The 20,741-nt window shown below is 38.7% G+C and overlaps 1 protein-coding gene across 2 annotated transcripts in view; it reads right to left on the bottom strand.

Annotated features, from left to right (window-relative positions):
- imp3 (IMP U3 small nucleolar ribonucleoprotein 3) overlaps positions 1-20,741 on the bottom strand; it is a 221,220-nt gene that overhangs the window by 192,391 nt on the left and 8,088 nt on the right. For both annotated transcript variants that reach the window (XR_011357576.1, XM_069937635.1), the window contains exon 2: positions 8,461-8,568. Coding sequence is in view for 1 of the 2 variants with exons in the window: in XM_069937635.1 (XP_069793736.1) it covers positions 8,461-8,568 (108 nt within the window). In the remaining variant the exon portion in view is untranslated. The remainder of the gene's footprint in view (positions 1-8,460; positions 8,569-20,741) is intronic.

Here is a 20,741-nt window from a genome sequence, read left to right on the forward strand (position 1 = left end):
ACCGTTAATGAAAAAGATCAAAGCTAATTTGATTAGGTGGAAGGATCTTCCTATAAATTTAATTGGAAGAATAAATACAATTAAAATGAATATCTTTCCACGTCTACAATATTTGTTTCAGTCAATTCCGTGTTTACTTAATAAGAATTTTTTCCAAGATTTAAATAAAATGGTTAGGGAATTTTTATGGAAGGGTAAATTTCCGAGAGTAGCTTTGAATAATTTAACTTGGAAATATGCATTAGGAGGATTACGTTGACTTCATTTTCAAAATTATTATGAGGCAGCTCAATTTAAATTTATTAGTTCTTTAATGGATTTGGAACAGACCCCTAGTTGGGATAAAATTGAAATGGCGAATATTTTTGAATTTGAAATACATCAATTTTTGTTTTGGTGGAATTTAAATTTATTACAACAATATAATGTGCCCATACTAAAGCATTTAATGAAGTTATGGATGAGGAAAAATAGAACGATGGGTTCTAAGGGTAAATTATTGACTTTAACACCATTATATAATCAACTTATTCCTTTTTCAATGCATAATCAATGTTTATTACATTGGAAATCTAAAAGGTATAAAAAATTTGGGGGATTGTTTTAAAGAAGGTAGATTTTTATCTTTTAATCAAATGGGGGAAGATTTTGGTATTTAATGAGAATTCTTTATTTGTTTATTATCAACTTCGATCTTTAGTAAAACAAAGATTTGGTAGAGATATGATTTTACCTAAATTGACTAGATTTGAATCTTTTCTTGTGATTGTACCAAAGAAGGGATATATTTCATTGATGTACCAAATATTACAGGAGAGTGTGGAAAAAAAGGGATGGGATAGATCTAAGATTAAATGGGAAAAAGGATATTAATTTTATTTTTTCTGAGGATGACTGGTTAGATATCTGTCATGATAGTGTTACTAGATCGATAAACATTCGTTATGCAATGGTTAATTACAATTTTTTATATCAACTGTATTTAACACCTGAAAAGTTTTAGTGAATCAGACTCTTGTTTTAGATATGGTAATTCGGTTGGAACTTTTTTTCATGCTATTTGGTTATGTGTACATATACAATCTTTTTGGAAAGCAATTCAATTGTTTTTGGAACATTTGTATAAGATTAAAATACTTTTAGACCCGGCAATATTTTTGTTGAGTAAGCTGAAGCCTTTGAAAGATTTGGGATTAGATAAATTTCAGATTGCTTTTATATATTTAGCTTTATCTGTAGCAAAAAAATGTATACGCTAATGTGATTGATATTAATAGATGGCATAATGAAATGAAAACTTGTTTGGTAATAGAAAAAAATCACATATGTTTTACAGATAATTATTCTTTTTTTCTTAATATGTTCAGAATATTCAGAATATTTTCATTTAAATTTACTTTGATTAGATTTTAGTAAATATATTTTAGTTTTTTTTGGCTCTCCTAAAGAGAGCTGGCTGAGAGGGGGAAGAGGGAGGGGTTCTTTTTTTTTCTCTTTTCTTTTTTATAAAATATTTTTTTTAATTGTTCACAATATGTACTTTTTTTTACTGTATGTAATAACCTTGTTGAACGAATAAATAAAGTTGTGAAAAAAAAGCAATGTATTTCAAACAAGACCCCCTAAGCAGACATGGGAATCAGACTTAAATGCAAGTATTGATGAGCAAAACTGGTCTGATTTATGCAAGGGCAGAATGACACATACAATAACTGTAATGTATAGATTAGTACAATCCAATTTTTTGTATCAATTATATCTCACACCACAAAAATTAAATAAGTTAAAGTCAGCCTTATCAGATAAATGTTTTAGATATGGCGAGGTGATAGGAACTTTCTTTTACATGACTTGGTCATGTTCCAAAGGGAGACATTTTTGGGTGGATTTAGGAATTTATTTTTTTAATGAACAGTTTATTGGAATTCCAAGTCCACAAAACCCAGAATTGTTTTTACTGGGAAATATAATGGGGCTAAGACCAACATTGAAATTATCTAAATATCAAGTTAAATTTGTTAAAATTGCATTGGCAGTGGCCAAAAAGTGTATTGCAGTTATTTGGAAGCCTGCCTCCCATCTAGGTATGGCATGCTAGAATGCAGAAAGGCATAGCTGTGTTCCCCTTGAGAAAATCACTTACAACCTAAGAAATAAGTATGACATATTTCTGTATATTTACAGATCTCAGGTGTAAATCTTTAGTTGAATTTCTTCTAGTCCTTCTCCAAAGAAGACAACTAGCTAAATAATGAATTGAAATCCATTTGGAACTATTTAATTGAAAGTGGAACTAAACCTACAGGTTAAAAATAGCACATGAAAAACACAAATGTGCAGGAGAAACTCAACAAGTCTAGAAGCATCCAGAGGAAGTGAAAGGTAACCAACTTTGCATCAGGAACAAGATTTAATTGGGTGCTTGCTTGTTTATTTTTCTTATTCTTGATCAAGACTCCAGGTCTGAAACATTGGTCACTCTTTACTTCCTGTGGATGCTACTTGATCTGCTGAGTTTCTCCAGCATGTTGGTTAATTGCACCCATTTCCAGTATTGCAGACTTTGTTTAACTTAAAATAGCACATATTGGAAACACTCAGCATCGGTGAAATTATGTTTTTCTTCCAACTGATGTTCCCACCTGCCAAGTAATTCCAGATTTTTTTCTGCTTATTTCTGCATCCAATTTTTTATTTTCAATGTGGAGAGTGACAGATATTTGAATCACAATGAAGTCATGCACTTTATGCTAGGATCATTTTGAATGATGAAGTTTAAGTCACTGACCAGCCAACTAGTTCAGTTTCTTATGGCCTTCTGATTGGATATAACCACAAGCACCAATGGCATTCTTTGTGAAACAATGCAGCTTTACAAGACTGTGACAAAGGTTCTGATCAATTAAAGCAAGTTGGCACCCTGACCCGTCTTCTATTCTTACTAAGTTTACATAAACAGTTCTTCACCATAAAACAAATAGTCTGCTTTAAAACATAGAACATTACAGCACAGTGCAGGCCCTTTAGTCCATGTTGTTGTGCTGACCTATATAAACTACCTTTACATCAATCTAATTTTTCCCTTCCTCTCACTAATAACCCTTTATTTTTCTTGCATCCATGTACCTTTTAAAAGGGTCTTTTGAATATCCCTTTTGTACTAGCCTCCACAACCACTCCTGTCATTGAATTCCAAATACCCACCACTCTCAGGGTAAAAAAACTGAGCCCTGACTTCTCTCCTAAACTTTCCTCCACTCAACTTAAACTGATGTCCTCTGGTGTTTGTTATTGTCACCTTGACAAAAAACTGCTGGTTATCCAACCCATTGAGACTCCTCAATCTAAGACACCTCTTTGAAGTCTCCTTTTACCATTCTTCACTTCTAAGAGAAAGCCCCTAGTTTTGCCAGCCTTGCTTCATGATATGTTCTCCAATCCAGGCAACATCTTGAAATGAATGCAATACTCTTAAGTGTAGTCTAACCAGAGTTTTGTAGAGTTGCAACATTACCTCAAGGCTATCAATCCCCTGTCACATGAAGGTCCACATACCAGACATCTTCTTAATCATAGGAATAGATCAAAACTCTAATTTCAAATTTCATTCCTCAATAATCAAATCAATCAAGAAACCCAGACAAATAAAAGGAACTAAAGACTAGCACTTCTGCAGTCCCAAAATACTTTACAGAAGGTCCATTCATTACCTTGAAAAGCAAAATGTAAACAGCCAGACCTTTCTGTATTGAAGTTTTATATTCTCTAGAATTTTAAGAGAAGGAGGAAGTATTGACATGCATTGAGAATTGTTTTATTTTCAGCCAGAAAACTGCATAGAAATCCCCCAATTTGAAACAGTTTAAAGTATTTTGAAATGCTGCATAATTAAACACAATAATGAAAGCATATAATTAAAAGGAGCAACAGTTTCTTCAATCTCAAGTAGCTAAAACAAAGTCTGCAGCAAATTTAAAACTATAACCTTCAGGAAGAAACTTTTCTGGGCGCAACAGATTAAAACTTTTAGGTTTGACAGAGACAGATACAAGCCAGGAGTGCAGTCCATTTCCACCCACAAAGTGAAGGCAAACACTATAGATAACTGTGTTGCTTTACTAACCAATGAGCTGAACACTTCTATGTCCGCTTTGAAAAGAAGAATGCCTACTAGAATCCCTGAATAGGCTGAGGACCCTGTGATATTTGTTTCTGAGAGCGACATCAGAACATCAATCAAGGCATCAGGCCCTGATGGCGTACCTAGCAGGGTACCAAAAATCTGCTCTAACCACCTAGTTGGAGTGTTCACGGACATTTTCAACCCCTCATTGCTGCAATCAAAGGTTTCTACAAGCTTCAAAAGGGCATCAGTCATCCTGGTACCCAAGAAGAGTAGCATGGGCTGCCTCAACAACTACCACCTAATAGCACTAACTTCTACTGTGATGAAATGCTTTGAGATGCTGGTCATGGCCAGATTTAACACGTACCTAAGCAAAGATCTGGACCCACTGCAATTCACCTATCATCACAATCGCTCCAAAGCAGATGCAATATCTCTAACTCTCCACTCAGCTCTAAATCACCTCAGAAACAGCAACTCATACATATGGCTGCTCTTCATCGACTACAGCCAGCTTTCAGTACCATTATTCCCTCAGTGCTGGTCAAGAAGCTACAAACTCTAGGCCTCTGTACCCAACTTTGCAATTGGATCCTTAACTTTCTCATCGGAAGACCACAGTCAGTACGAATTGGAAACATCTTCTCCTCACTGACCATCAACACAGGCACACCCCAAGGATGCTTGCTCAGTGCACTGCTCTACTCATTATACACCCATGACTGTGTAGCCAGGAACAATTCCAATGCCATCTACAAGTTTGCCAATGACACCACAGTTGTCAGCAGAATCACAAACAGCAAAGAGGAAGAGTACAGGAGGGAGATAGATCAGCTCGTTGAATGGTGTAATGACAATAACCTAGCTCTCAGTGTCAGAAAACCAAGACGACGATTGTGGACTTCAGGAGAAAGTCAAGGGAACACGACACAGTCCTCATCAAGGGCTCAGCAGTGGAGAGGGTCAAGAACTTCAAATTCCTAGGTGTCAACATCTCCAAGCATCTGTCCTGGAGCCTCCACATTGATGCACAAAGGCGGCTCGCCAGTGGCTATACTCTGTGAGGTGTCTGAGGTGATTCGCTATGTCACTGAAGACTTTCGTAAACTTCTACGAGTACCATGGAGAACATTCGGGCTGGTTGCATCACTGCCTGGTATGGAGGCACTCTCAGGACAAGAATAAACTCCAGAGGGTTGTTAACTCATCCTGCGACATAACAGGCACCTCCTCATGTAGATATCGAGGATATCTACACAAGGTCTTTTAAGAAAGCAGTCTCTATCCTCAAAGACCCACCCCCACCCCCCTCCCTAGGTTGTGCCTCTTCATTCTGCTACCATTTGGGGAAAAGGTACAGGAGCCTAAAGACGAGGGCTCAGTGGCACAAGGACAGCTTCTTACCCGCTGCCATCAGATTCCTGAATAATCAATGAACCAAAGACACTGCCTTACTTTTCGTGCTCTACTCTTGTTATTATTATTTTATTTTTATAGTAATGTCGTAAGGTGGTTATAGTATGAATGTTTGCACTGTGATGCTACCACAAATTTCATGACTTGTTCATGACAATAAATCTGGATTCTGATTCAAACTACCAAAAAAAAAACAGCAAATCCTACTTTTATCCTCTCACTTGCCCAGGAATACCAAGACTCTAGATGACACAGGTGGAATTATTGAGAGGCTGAGTGGCAGAGAGGTAACGTTCAAACATTTTTTATACTTAAAAATAAATGCTGTGCATGTTGTTAAAAGGATTACCCACTGTGAATGGGTGAATTCATTTCCCTCTCTCACTTGATATCTTCATGGATCTAGATTAAGAGAATCTAGATTAAGTTCAACTTCCCCTCAGCAATCATCATGCAAAACGTACAAAACACCCTCTGCAAGGATGTTCTTTGAATGATATAAAAATCATGCAAATCCAAGCAAGGCGAGGAAGAAGCCATTAAGCCCATCATCTGAGCAGGCTGGTAAAACAAAGCTGTCTTCCTATCCAAGCTCTACTTTGTACCCTTCCATCTTAACATTACAGCACAGTACAGGCCCTTCAGCCCATGATGTTGTGACAACCTATGTAAACCTACTCCATAACAAACTGATCCTTTCCAATCTCACACACATAACCCTCTATTTTTCTGCCTTTTGATTGTCCCTACCATTTGAGCCACCACCACCATCCCCGGCAATGCCTTACACCCACCCGCCACTTAAAAAAAAACTTCTGACATCTCCACTAAAATTTCCTCCACTCACCTTAAAACCAATGTCCTCTGGTATTTACCAGGAAAGAGGTGCTGGATATCCACCCTATCTAAGCACTCCATAATCTTAAAAGGTATTGGACAAAGTGGTGACTCTCTATCTGCCTTACGGTAGACAAAAAAAGTTAAAGAATTTCATGCATGTCACACTTTAAATGTAGTATTATTTCATTAAGAATAATGAAATGGTTTAGGATTTAAAAGTGATAATCTGCTTTAAAACTGTTTGTTTTTAATTTGTAGACCTATGTACAAAGCAACACCAAATTTTAGATGTGCCCCAATTTTCCAAAGCACTGATCAAGCAAAACCCACGCACACTCAAGACTTTCCAGGTCTGGTGAAATCTAAAATAAAAACAAAATTCTGGAGATACTCAACAGGTCAGGCTACATCTTCAAGAAGTGAAACAGATATGTTGTGTTTCTTTTTACATAGAACTTGCATGACTTTTCCATTCTGAAGTGACTCCCTACCTTGCAGAAGTAGCTGTTCATACAGGAATGAATAAAACTTCAAATATCCATATCACATCGCTAGTCCAGACAGAATACTGGAAGAGCAGTATTTTAATAAGCTGGACATCCTATTTATTAGCCCATTGTTCACGAATTGCCTGCAGTTCCAGTTTAGACAACAGGCACTCCGTGAAAATTACTAGGGGTCGAGGAGGTAAAATGCTAGAATGGAAATGAGCCCTTATTCCTGTTCCAATCTTTTTACATAGACTGCATTCCAGGAAATTGGGAATAATTTTCTGGAATACAGCAGATGTGTAAAAAAACACAAGGGTTAACATTTCAAATCGAAAGTGCTCAAAGAGTGTTCAACCCAAAACATTAGTTCTGCTTCAGTTTAATTTTGATCCAGATATACCTGCTGTTCCAATGACAGGATGTTCTCAGCACCAACACGCCATCCAATGGAGAAACACCACAATTTGAAGGGATCATAATTTGCTAACATTTGCTGGTGTTGGTAAAACAAATCTCGTGATTGACAGACTAAAAAATATGAAGCCAATCCAACATCCCTCTGGTTGACTTCAGCATTTGGAGTGAAATCTTCATATTCTCTGAGGCGTAAATGCCGTATGTTGCTTCTTACACTGGGAAAGTGGGGAAAAATGTTTTGCTTGCACTTTAAGGAGGACATGTACAGAAACTTATTTCATCAAAATCTTAACTAACGATCCTTATCTGATACTGGTTATTAACTTTTTTCTACTTTTTAAAAATAAACAAAGCAGGGGTTTATTTCCAATGCAAGAAGGAAAAGTAATATATTCCCATCAGAACCAGATATTTTTCCCTGTCAAAAAGCCAGAAGTCTACAGTCAATTGCACGGAAATGTGTGCAGTACCTGACAGCTGTGGTTGGATTAAGTGCTAGAGGTTCCATTTCATGACCTCATAGAGTGCCATTAGATTGTAAAACAAACTGAAAGACAGATGAGACCCAGATTTAGCATTTCATTTAAAATACAATGAAGCATCCCCTGTCATGCAGTGGAATGTCAGGCACTACTCTGTACACAATTCTCTTGGGTGAAATCAACTTCCAACTGCAACTAAACTTCAATTTATTATACAGAAATTTAAATTCTCAATTCCAAGTCTCAATTTAAAATTAAACAAAGAAATGTTCCTTTTAATTTTAAAGTTTTTTTTAAACTGAAACAGAATTTGTGATGATGCCTTCTTTGAACTCACTTAATTTTTTGACAAATATGCTACACCATTACAGAAAAAGCAATGCCTTTCAAGAAAACCTCTGGGTTTATCAAGATATACTTGATCTCACAAGAGCAGTGAAGTGTAGTTGGCCTCAGTCATTCTAGACAATAGGATGGGGAACTGGATGAGTGGGGGCACAAGTCTAAAGAGTGTAATTCAAAACTTTGATTGGAATGAATAAAAAAGAAAGAGAAGTTAATTTTCAAAATCAAACCAAAATTCACTTTCTATTTACAAGTATATCTATGTCCTTATCCCCCAATCTATCAGTTCAATAGAAAATGATTTATTGCTTTTAATTCTTTACTTAGATATGGAAACACTCACAGTTTCTCCACCAATTGGCCAGTGCTCTTGGCTCGGAAAGAGTCTTTCGCATCAATGTCTCGGATCTTGCGTGCCAATTCTCGAACTTCTCTACTCAGCTTATTGTATCTATTAAAATAGAAGGGATGATAACCCTCACTTTTCAGCACAAAAAAGATATATTATTTTTAATTTATTCAATTTTAATGATACAGCATAGATGAAGCAGATTCCAGCCCATGAAACCCATGCAGCCCATTTACACCCAATTAACCTACCAGCCCCATGTTTTTGGAGGGTGGAAAGAATGCAGAGAACACAGATAAAACTCATCCAGGTACAAACTCCTTAGACAATGCCAGATTCAAGCCTGGGTCACTGGCACTGTAATCTTTCTTTTTGCTTCTTTGGCTTGGCTTCGCAGACGAAGATTTATGGAGGGGTAAATGTCCACGTCAGCTGCAGGCTTGTTTGTGGGGCAGGCAGACACGGTTGCAGGGGAAAATTGGTTGGTTAATAGAACACAAAATAAAATGCAATCATTGATTATGTTGAATGTAACAATGAAACTATGTTCAAAACCATCAGCAACCCACATCTGAGGATCCATGCTGTGGAGTATTCAAAAGGTCCCCAATGGAGAATGGGCAGCCCAACACAAAGCTGTCACCTTCATCCTCTTTCACAACAATCACATCTGGAAGTTTACATGATTTTTGGCCATGGTGAGTTACCCAGCTATTCAACTGAAAATCCGTTTACTTAAAAGAATGAATAGATTCTGTGACATGATGAAAAATGCGGATGCTTATAGGTCAAGCTGTTAAATGCCTGATCAGATAAAGAAAAACCTTCAGTGGAAATTCCCATTTGTCACCATTAGGATAATCCTACAATGCGCATTAAGAAGACATTTTCCAGGCAGGAGGAACCCAGGATAGGCATCTAATAACATAGTCAACCGCAATTAACTGGTCAATTTCTTAGTCTCTGCAGAAAACAAGGTGAAATTGTCAGTTCTGCAGATGTTTCCCCCTTCACCCCATCTCCTACCTCCAACCCGAATCTGAATGGTTCGCGAAACCATCACTATACAGTCATGATCATTCGATAACATAGTAAAAAGAGATCATAGTTTTCAAATGAGTTGTAACCTGTGCTTACATAGTAAACAAGATTAGTGTGCTAACAAGTATGAGACATTGCATGGAACTTGTCGACCTGCATCACCTAAAATTCTGGTTGGGAAGTAGGATGCATACACTATATATTTGCAAATGTATTCTTAAGCCATGTTTAACAAATTAATCACATCTTTGTTTAATTTTCCCAGATTGTGGGATGCAGCCTCCAATGAGATTACACAACTGAGTAACCATGAGATCCACACAATCCGACTACCAGTGATGCTGCCTCAAAGGCCTAGGGAGCGAGTAGAAGACACAAATTTCTTGTTTATTTTCATTGTGTGATGACATTGTTTAATGGGTTTAATGTATCATATATGTTGAATGTTGAGTGGGTGGGGGGGGGTGAAGGAGGGAGGGGGGAAAAGGGGAGAAAATGACACTGCGTATATTCAAGAGGGAAATGTTTGTGTGTATTTTGGTCAGTATGGTTCATAGTGTGAAAAATTTTAAAAAGGTATAGTGAGTGCAACGCTATTACACGTCATCAACCAGGGTTAGAATGTGGCGCTGTAAAGAGTTAGTAAATTCTTCCCATAACCTGTAAGGGTTTTTTCATGGTGTTCCGGATTTCTCCTTCAAAAATGTATGGGGTGGGTTGGTTGGTAATTTAATTGAGTGGTATGGGTTTCATTGACTGGAAGGCCCTTCTACTATGCTACATCTTTAAAAATAAAATTCAATGAAAATCAGATCCTTAGAGCAAGCATTTAACCAATCTGATATTCCACCATGTATCTTAAAGCTACAAGGCAATGAAAGCAAAGCACAGACAATAGAGAAAGGAAATAAGTTGGAAAACTTCAAGAAACAGGTTTATACCATCTTCTCTGTAGTGATCTGCAACACTGAAACTTAACTATATTTGTTCACTATGTTCTATTTTGATTAAATTGACTTCATGGGTACATGAAACTTCAGTCAGAGATACAGCTGAGAAACTAGCTCCAGGGACCACTGAGCCCATGCTGACCATCAGGCACCCAATAATCCTTTACTATTATCCTCCCTACAATCTCTTCAACTCCTTCCAAACTCTTCAAGGGAACCTACAATTAATTCACCAGCCTGCAGCCCTTGGGTTGTGGGAGGAAACCCATGCAGTCACAAGAAGAACATGCATCTAGAAGAGCCACTGCTACACAGCAGAAAGATAGGTTCAATCTTGGGGTGCTGTCTATATTGGGTTTAGACAAGTTATCCAATTATTCAACTGAAAAACATGTTACTTACAAGAATGCAAAGCATCAAATGTGCTAGAGACTCGACAGCATCCACGGCAAGTAAATGGCAACATTCTGGGCATGGCTACTTCATAGGTATCCTTTACTTCCTGCTGAATTTCTCCAATACAATTGTGTATTGCACTCAATCCCTACATCTGCAGACTTTCTTGTTTAACTTACTAATAAGAATGAAAAGATAGGAAAATAAATAGTTGTGTTGATAGGTTAAGATGGGGAATGCTAAAAGCTCACAACAGTAATCCTTGGGATCTTTTTTAGTGCTGGAATACATAGTCTTAAAATACATGCAATTGATATTTTTCAGGTTAAATTCTTAAAGGCTGTTCCAATCAAATTAACTTTCAATCGGAGTCATGACTTCAATAATCCTTCAACATGCCATACTGAAGTACAAGCCTTGCTCTGAATTTTCATCTTGTTTGCTCAAAATTTAACTAGGTAATGATACACGTTGAATTGCTCTCAAACCTACACCAAGTAGCAGAAAATCTCAAGTCTTCAGTGCGACAAGTAAAGGAAAATGTTTAAAGCACAACTAAAAGAGCCAACAAAATTATCTCATGCCTCAAACTGTACTTACTAACACTCATTTTACAAAGATTCACACCTAAAGCATCATTGAAGAGGTGGACCACAAATCAGCAGGCCAACTGAGCAAACAGAACCAGGTTTGCTTTTTGCATTCTTGAGCACAACTCCCATGTTCAAATCTTGCAACTTGTAGTTCTCCCTGGGGTGAACGGACACCAGAAGACACTTGCCATTGTCATGAATACGAAAACTTGATTGATTGACAGGATAAAGGTTTTGAAAGCTTGGTGAGACACGAGGATCAGAGCCAGCACCACCAAGTTGAGTAACAGCTTCTTCCCACGGGCAGTGAAAATTCTGTATGACCAAAGGAACTGTTCGCACTAACCATTCAAGACTCTCATATTCAGGAAAACAAATTATTTATATATATGAATACTTGTCCTGAATATGTATTCTTTGTCTGTATGTGTAATATGTGTTTTCATGTTTTGCACCGAGGACTGGAGACCGTTATTTCATCGGGTTGTCCTTGTGCAATCGGATGACAATAAAATTGACTTTACTTGAATGGCTGCAATAAGTTTGATCCAAGGATCAGTTGGACATTTAAATTCCAAGCATCATTACATTCTATTTATGTGTTAAGTTCTTCCATCACCAACCTTTAAAACTGAAATGCCTCTCCTGCAATATTCATCTGACAATTGGGGAAAACCATTAATTTTCCCCTCCTTTTTTCCTTTTGCTGATACTAACTCACGCAACAAATCCAATTGCAAATCTTTGGCTTTGTCACCACATTGAAGAAATTAATTGAACAAGATATTCATTGGAACCAGTAACTAAATATAGCAATCCCAAGATCTGGAAAGATGTGCAATTAATAAATCTTGTATATCCTTGATTAATATTTCCACTCTGCATGCCGATAACAATTTTTTTGGTAGAAAAAAGTAGACTTTTTTTTTAAATAGGGAGAAAATTGAAAATACCCAGATACAAATAGACCTGGGAGTCCACGTGCAGGATAGCCTGAAGGTAAATTTGCATGTCGAGTTGGTGGTGAAGAAAGCAAATCCAATGCTGGCATTCATTTCAAAAGGAATAGAATGGAAGAGCAGGGATGTGATGTTGAGGTTTTATTAAGACACTGGTGAGACGTCACTTGGAGTATAGTAAGCAGTTATGGGCTCCTCATTTATGAAAAGATGTGCTGAAGTTGAGAGGGTTCAAAGGAGGTTCTCTAGGATGATTCCATGAACGAAAGGGCCATCATATGAGGAGTTGCTTGACAACTCTTGGCCAGTATTCGTTGGAATTTAGGGAGATCTCATTGAAATATTTTGAATGTTAAAAGTCACTGTAAATGTGTGGAAAAGAAAAAGTGTATATCATGGCTATTGTGATTTGTGGTGTGAAAAATAAAAAATTTAAAAAAAAAAAAAAAAAAAGAAATATTTTGAATGTTGAAAGGTGTGGACAAAGTAGATGTAGAAAGGTTGTTTCCCATAGTGGGAGAGTCTAGGACAAGATAGAACAACTTCAGGATTGAAGGGCGTCCACTGTGAATAAAAATGCCAGAAGGTGGTGAATCTGTGGGATTTGTTGCCACAGGTGGTTATGGAGCCAGGTTAATGGGTGCATTTAAGATAGAGATTGATAGGTTCTTGATTTGCCAGAGCATCAAAGGTAATGGGGAGATGGCTGGTCAGTGGGGCTGATTGGGAAAATGGATCAGCCCATGACTGAATGGCAGGGCAGACTCAGTGAGCTGAATAGCCTATAGTTCCTTTTATACTTGCATCCCACTAAATTGGATGTTCAGTGTCCCAGGATAGCAATGGCATTTTTGCTGTTCACACTTGACCATACTTAACTGGGACACTGCATGCGTTCACACTTGCAAGGAGCCATCCCCAGCGTTAGCATTGTTCTACCTTCTACCACTGCCCTAAATCCTGATCAATTTTTTTTATTATCTTATATTCGAACAAAATTAATCATGCCCAATTATAACATAATTAAGCTTTACAGCACAGTATGAGCCCTTCAGCCCGTGGTACCAACTTATATAAACCTTTGTAAGGGACTGTGGGAAAGTGATAGCAATAGCGGACAATTTTTAAATAGCGTGGGAAAGATGGTGGCATGATGGCGCACAATTTATAAAGACTATGGGAAAGTTGGTCATACTATCACGTATAATATATAAAAACCGTGGGAAAAAGTGATGGCGGACCTGCACTCCCAGAATGTTGTGCAGCAGAGAAAGGGCTGTATGCACAACTGAATGCACAGAACACTCATGGAGGTTTCGCTGCCACATGGCATTCTGGGAAGTCAGGTCCGCCATCACTTTTTTCCCCCTCACGGTCTTTATAAATTTTGCGCTATAGTGCTGCCAACTTACCCACGCTCTTTAAAAAATTGTCCGCTATTGCTATTTCCTCTCCCTCTCCCCCACCCCCGCTGCAACTTTCCAACAGCAAAGCTTACACCTTCATTTTAGTCTTTTCTTCCTTCACTTTCATGCATTTGCGCAAAAACTTGGATCATTTCTATCCCAGAATCCTAATGCAACACCAGCGCCTGGATTGTACTTGGGGTCGAGGCAGTCTATTGGCCCTTTCACACTTGCATCCCACTAAATTGGCTGTTCAGTGTCCTGAGATAGGAATGGAGGTTTGGCTTTTCACAATTGACCATTCCTAAATGGGACAGTGAATGCTTCCACACTTGCAAGGAGCTATTCCCTGGGTTAGGACTGTTCTACCTTTTACCAGTGACGTCATGACACATCGAGTGATGTTGAACCTGGCCTAAATCCTGATCAATACATTATGATCTTATATTTGAACAAAGTTAATCATGCATAATTATAATTCAGCTTTATGTACAGCATGGTATGAGCCCTTCAGCTCTTGTTATTGTGCTGCCCTACATAAACCTCTATAAAAGGGCCACGGAAAACTGCGAGCAATAAATAGTAATAGCGGACAATTTTTAAACAGGGTGAAAAAGTTGGTAGCGCTATTGCTCTCAATTTATACACTTGGGAAAGTTGGTAGCACTATCACATACAATTTATAAATAACATGGGGAAAAAGCAATGGCGGACCTGCTCTCCTAGAATTCCATGCGGCAGAGAAAGGGCTGTATGCCTGGTTGCATACATGGAGCATTCATAGAAGGGTTTCACTGTCATACAGCATTCTGGGAAGGCAAGTCTGCCATTGCTATTTCCCCCATGATCTTTATAAATTGTGCACTATAGCGCTACCAATTTTCCCACGCTGTTTAAAAATTGTCTGCTATTGCTATTTATTGATGTTTATTTTCTCTCTCTCTCCCACTATGACTTTCCCACAGCAAAGTTTCTACCTTCATTTTAATCTTTTCTTCCTGCACTCATAAAAAACTTGGGTTATTTCAATCCTACACTTGTCTGATTGCAACGTTGGCATCTGCAGATGCTTGGGATTGTACTAGGGGTCAAGGCAGTCTATTCCCAGCATGAGATGACATCATCTGACGCCGGCATTGAGCTGATTTTGCTTTCACACTTGCCACTTCAAAGGCCAATTGGTGTTTAATTCCTGGGATCACTTGCAAGCCTGGCGAGAGATTATGTCATCTCATGCTGCCATTGAAAAAGATTTTGCTTTCACACAAGACCTTTTTTAGGCCAAATGGGACCATTTGAAAGTGTTAAAGAGGCTTATGGTCTTTGGTCTTATGATCTTAATTGGTAACAAATTGCATGAAAATATGCTTCTACTTCTTCCTAAACATGTAACCTTACAACCCTTGGGCCCACAATTTTGTGCCAACATATACCTACCAAAAAAAATTTAAACTCTTCCTACCTCAATCATCCATTTTTCTTTCATTCATGTGCCTGTCCAAGAGTCTCTTAAATAGTCCTATTGTTGCGGCCTCTACCACCACCCCTGGCAATGCATTACATGCCATCCACAACTCTGTTAAAAACTACCCCTTATGTCTCCCCTAAACTTTCCACCCTTCACATTGTACATACATCTGTCCTCTAGTGTTTGCTCCTCTGCCCTGGGGAAAAAGGAGTTTGCTGTCCATCCAATCAATACCACTCATGATTTTATAGACCTCTATTAAGTCACCTCTCATCCTTTTATGCTCCAAAGCGAAAAGTCCTAGCTCTGTTAACCTTGACTCATAAGTCATATTTTCCAATCCAGGCAACATCCTGTTAAATCTCCTCTTCACCCTCTCCATTGCTTCCACATCTTTCCTGCAATGAAGTGGAATGTAATTTCATTTTAGTAAACCCATCAGTTGTAATTGTATTCAACTTTTGGCTACACCAGTAATCAATGAAAACAGTCACAAAGAAAAGGTAATCTAATAAGCATTCTGGCCTGTAATTTGTGGAAATCCACCAGACTAGTGCCCTCTGAGCTCCATTCATGGATGTTTGTTTTTGGAAAAATTAACAAAAAGATTAAAAAAGAATATGCAAAATTTATAGATGGCATTCCCAGCCCCATGCTGACCTCGTCCTTCTTGGTCGTACTGGTCAAGGAGGTGCTGCCTCAGTAGCTTAACTGAATAAATCTACAACATGTAATACAGGTACAAAATATTTTATGCAGCTCTGGTCATGGAGAGTGAGGCCATCATAGATAGGAGTTAAAGCCAGGTGGTCTCACCAGGGCCACGGGAGGAGAGTCAGTAGGTTACAGTTAGGAGAGGGAAAGGGAAGAGTCAGGTTCAAGAAAGGGCCCCTGCGCCTGTAGTCTCAACAATTAGTATTCCTCCTTGAGTACTGTTGGGGGGGGGGGGGGGGAGGAAGTAGTCTTGAAAAATTAATATAGGGAGTTAAGTAGGGACCTGAGAAGAAGGACCGCAAAGGGGGGTAATCTCTGGAATACTTCCTGTGTCACGTGATAGTGAGGGCAAGAATAAAATCAGGGGAGGATGAATGCGTGGCTAAAGGGGTGGAGTAGGAGACAGGGATTCAAGTTCTTGGATCACTGGGACTTATTCTGGTGGAGGTGGGACCTGTACAAAATGGACAGGTTGCATCTGAATGCCAGAGGGACCAGGATTCTGACAGGGGTATTTGCTAGGGCTTACTAAGGGGGCTTTAGACTAGTATGGTTGGGAAAATGAGTCCATAGAAGGGAGGACAGCAGAGAGAAGGTTTGTTGGCAAAAAGAGAAGGCTTGGAGACAAAATTTGGGGGTAGAAGGGCAGATGATCGAGGAGGAAAGGGATTGGTGCAATGATGGAGGGGGGATAGTGGTAATAAATAATAGAATTGACCGTAAAGAGAGGGATGAGCAAAAGGTAAGATGTGGGAAGTCTCTGAAATGCATTTACTTTAACGCTAGGAGTATTGTAAGAAAGGTGGACGAGCTTAAAGTGTGGATTGGCACTTGGCAATATGATGTGGTGACAATTAGTGAGACGTGGTTGCAGGAAGGGTGTGACTGGGAGTTCAATTTTCCAGGGTTTTGTGGCTTTAGGTGTGATAGAATTGGAGGGGTAAGGGCGGGTGGTGGTGTGGCATTACTCGTCAGGGAAAATATAACATCGGTGCTGATGCGTGATAGATTGGAGGGCTCGACAAGGGAGGCAGTGTGGGTGGAGTTTAAAAAATAGTAAAGGTGAGGATACAATTATAGGGGTGTATTATAGACCACCAAGTGGGGAGCGAGAACTAGAGGAGCAAATGGGTAAGGAAATAGCTGAGATGTGCAATAAGCACAGGGTTGTGTTAGTTGGGGATTTTAATTTTCCAAATATAGATTGGGAGACACATTCAGTGAAAGGGCTGGATGGCTTAGAATTTGTAAAATGTGTGTTGGATAGATTTTTTCAGCAATATGTTGAGGTACCCACTAGAGAAGGAGCAGTGTTGGATCTACTGCTGGGGAATAAAATAGGGCAGGTGACTGAGGTAGGTGTTGGGGAGCACTTCAGATCCAATGATCATGGTACCATTAGTTTCAACATAATTATGGAAAGGGATAGGTCTGGTCCGATTATGAAGGTTTTTGAGTGGGGGAAAGCCAGATTTGATGAAATGAGAAGGGATTTGCAGGGAATGGTTTGGGCTGATTTGGTTTTTGGGAAGGAGGTAGAGGAGAATTGGAGGGCATTTAAAAGGTGAAATTTTGAGGGTGCAAAATCTTCATGCTCCTGTTAGGATAAAAGGCAGGGCCAAATTTTCAAGAGAGTTGTGGTTTTCAAGGGAGATTAGGATGTTGGTTCAAGATAAAAGAGAGGCCTATATTAAATACAGGAAGCAAGGTATGGACAAGATGCTTAGAAGATACATGGATTGTAGAAAGAAGCTTAAGAAGGAAATTAGGATAGAGAAAAGAAGGTACTAGGTAGCTAATAACAAACAGGGTGAAAGTAAATCCAAAGGATTTTTACAAATATGCGAATACCAAAAGGAGAGTGAAGTGTAGAATTGGTCCACTAGAGAATCGGAGCAGACAAATGTGTGAGGAGCCAAATGAGATGGGGGAGATACTGAATAAGTTCTGTTCTTCTATATTCACTAGGGAGAAGGATATGGAATTGTGTGGGATAAGTGAGCAAAAGGGGTAAAACTAGAAAACATAGGGATTAGGAAGGAGGGGTGTTGGAACTTCTGAGGTATTATAAAAGTGGGTAAGTCTCTGGGTCCTGACAAGATTTTCCCCAGGACCTTGAGGGAAGTCAGGGAGGAAATAGCAGAGGCTCTGACAGTGATTTTTCAACAGTCACTGGAGGAAGATGTGGTGCCGCGGGATTGGCGTGTTGCAAATGTGGTTCCTCAGTTTAATGTGAATAGGATCTTCCCCTTGAGGGTAGGTGAGATTGGAATGAGGGGTCATAAGTTAAGGGTTGGGGGCAAAACTTTAGAGGTAGCATAAAAGGAAGCTTCTTCAGAGTGGTGACGGAGTGGAATGACCTTCCGGAAGAGGTGGTTGCAGCAGGGCCAATTTTGTTCTTTAAGAGAAGGTTGGATAAGTAAGTAAATGGATGTGAGGGGATTGGAAGGTTATGGGCAAGGAGCAGGTAGGTGGGACTAGTGGGGTTCACTTAAATCAGAGCGGACTAGAGGGGCCGAGATGGTCTTTTTCCGTACTGTAATTGTTATCTGGTTATATAAAATCTTAAAAAACGCAAACTCCAAAACCAGAACATTTTTTCCATTGATGTCATCTGCACTCCAAAGGTCACATTTTGCACCAAACCTGATACAATGTGACCCACCCCCATCTAGTGCCATGTCTCAATGTTCAAACCAGTCAGATGTGTCAGGAACCCAAGGTCCCTGCTCCTGCCCAGGAAACTGAGGCGACTTATTCAATGCAGACGACCGCCAGTCCCTGACACTTCCCAACCACCACTGCCAGTCCGTGACAACAGTGCCCAGTCCCGCCCGGAAGCCCAATGATACTGGAAGAAGTCTTTAAAAAGACTCAAACTTTAAGATGATGGTCACCATATTTTCATGTTTTTAGCTTAGTTTGTGCCAGTTTGTGTTTGAAGTTTTACTATACATCTTACTTAAAAATAAAAAGTACACTAGTAATTTTATGGTCTATCTTTATTTCATTTCATTTACTACCACCCCCCCAGTCCAGCGCAGCCACTACCAACACCCCCCCCGTCCAACATCGCTGCCACCCCCCTGCCCAATTGGAGTGTCTCTTTGCTTTGCACGAATCTGAAATCAGCGCAACTATTTAACGAAACTCATTACTATTATTCTATTATCCAAAAAATTCCAAATTCCTAAAAGTGTCTGGTCCCAAGGGTTTCAGATAAAAGATTATGTACCTGAACCTTGTACATCATACAGCCATAGTTGATGAATACTGAAGGAATTGAACTCCCATCATGTCAGATTGCAGGTGGTGAAAGTCAAAGGGGCTGTCAGAGAGGTAATCACAAAGAAAGGCCCTTCTACCCACTATGAGAGCATGGAGATTTATCATGATGTTGCAAAATACAAAAGCCTGTTGACACCGTGGTTGAAATAAAAGCAACCCTGTAGAAACTCAGCTGGTCAAACAATGTACTTTATGTGGCAAAGATAAAGATGCATCATCAACTTTTCCTTGATGAAGAGCTTGTTACCCTGATGAAGAGCTTAAACCCAAAACATTTGTTATGTATATTTACTACATAAAGTAAACTGTTTGACCAGCTGAGTTTCTCCAGCATTGTATTTTTACTTTTATCATGTTGTTACCTAGATTGAGAACATGTCAAATAAGGCACGGTTGACAAAGCTTTGTTTTTTTTTCCTCCTTGGAGCAACAAAGGATGAAAGGTGACTTAATAGGCTTATACAAGATTATATGGGGCTCTTATTTGAAAGTAGCAGAAAATTGTATTATTGAGAAGATTTTTTTTACTGTTCAAATGACATTAGTTGCCCTTGTATAGCGCAATTCTCCACATATCTAATCCCTTTACAGGATTATGCATGTAGAATTTTATCATCCATTGTTAAAGGAATTGGTCTATTTTGAGTGAAGGGCGTTTTGGAGATATTTTTCCTTTTGATCCAATTTATACCAGATATTCAAAATATTCTTTATTTATGGTTCTTCCTTTCCATCAGAAATAGATATCCTATTTATATATAAAATCTTCTGCTACTCTCTCTCCGACTTTGCACAGTTCTATTTCCACACACACAAGCTTCCGTCAAAGAGGGAAGTGGCAAATTTCATCAGGGCCACCTAATAATAATAATATTTTTTAAATTTTTAGAGATGAATTAGGACTGGCCATGATGTTACCAGAGGGTAGTAAAATGGAGATTCTGATTCAAAAGGGGAAGACATCTGCAAAGTATTCCTTACTCCAATCAGACACTGCTTAGCGGGAGTTAAAGAAGTCAAAACAAAGATGGAAATCAAACTTGAATATTAGTATTGGTGATAAGCATTGGTCCGACTTATGTCAGGATTGCATGACCAATGCAATTTATGTAAGATATAGATTGGTGCAAAACAATTTTATTGCATCAGCTATATCTTACCCCACAGAAGTTGCATAAATTAAATTCTAATATATTTGATATATGTTTTATACGCGGGGAAGAAACAAGAGCCTTTTTACATTCCACCTGGTCGTGCTCTAAAGTGAAACCGTTTTGAGAAAATTTAAGAATTTTATTACACCAGATTATTAGGAAGCAATTGCCACAAGCATCAGAACTGTTTCTTATAGGAAATATTGTGGACATATGACAAAATGAGGCTGTCCAAATTAATTTTTATAACCTGAGACTCTTCCATATTTTTCCAGTGTTGTCTGTAGGTTGGTCAAGGATTCAGCT

The sequence above is a fragment of the Narcine bancroftii genome, chromosome 5 (assembly GCF_036971445.1).
Source record: "Narcine bancroftii isolate sNarBan1 chromosome 5, sNarBan1.hap1, whole genome shotgun sequence".
Taxonomy (NCBI): Eukaryota; Metazoa; Chordata; class Chondrichthyes; order Torpediniformes; family Narcinidae; genus Narcine; species Narcine bancroftii.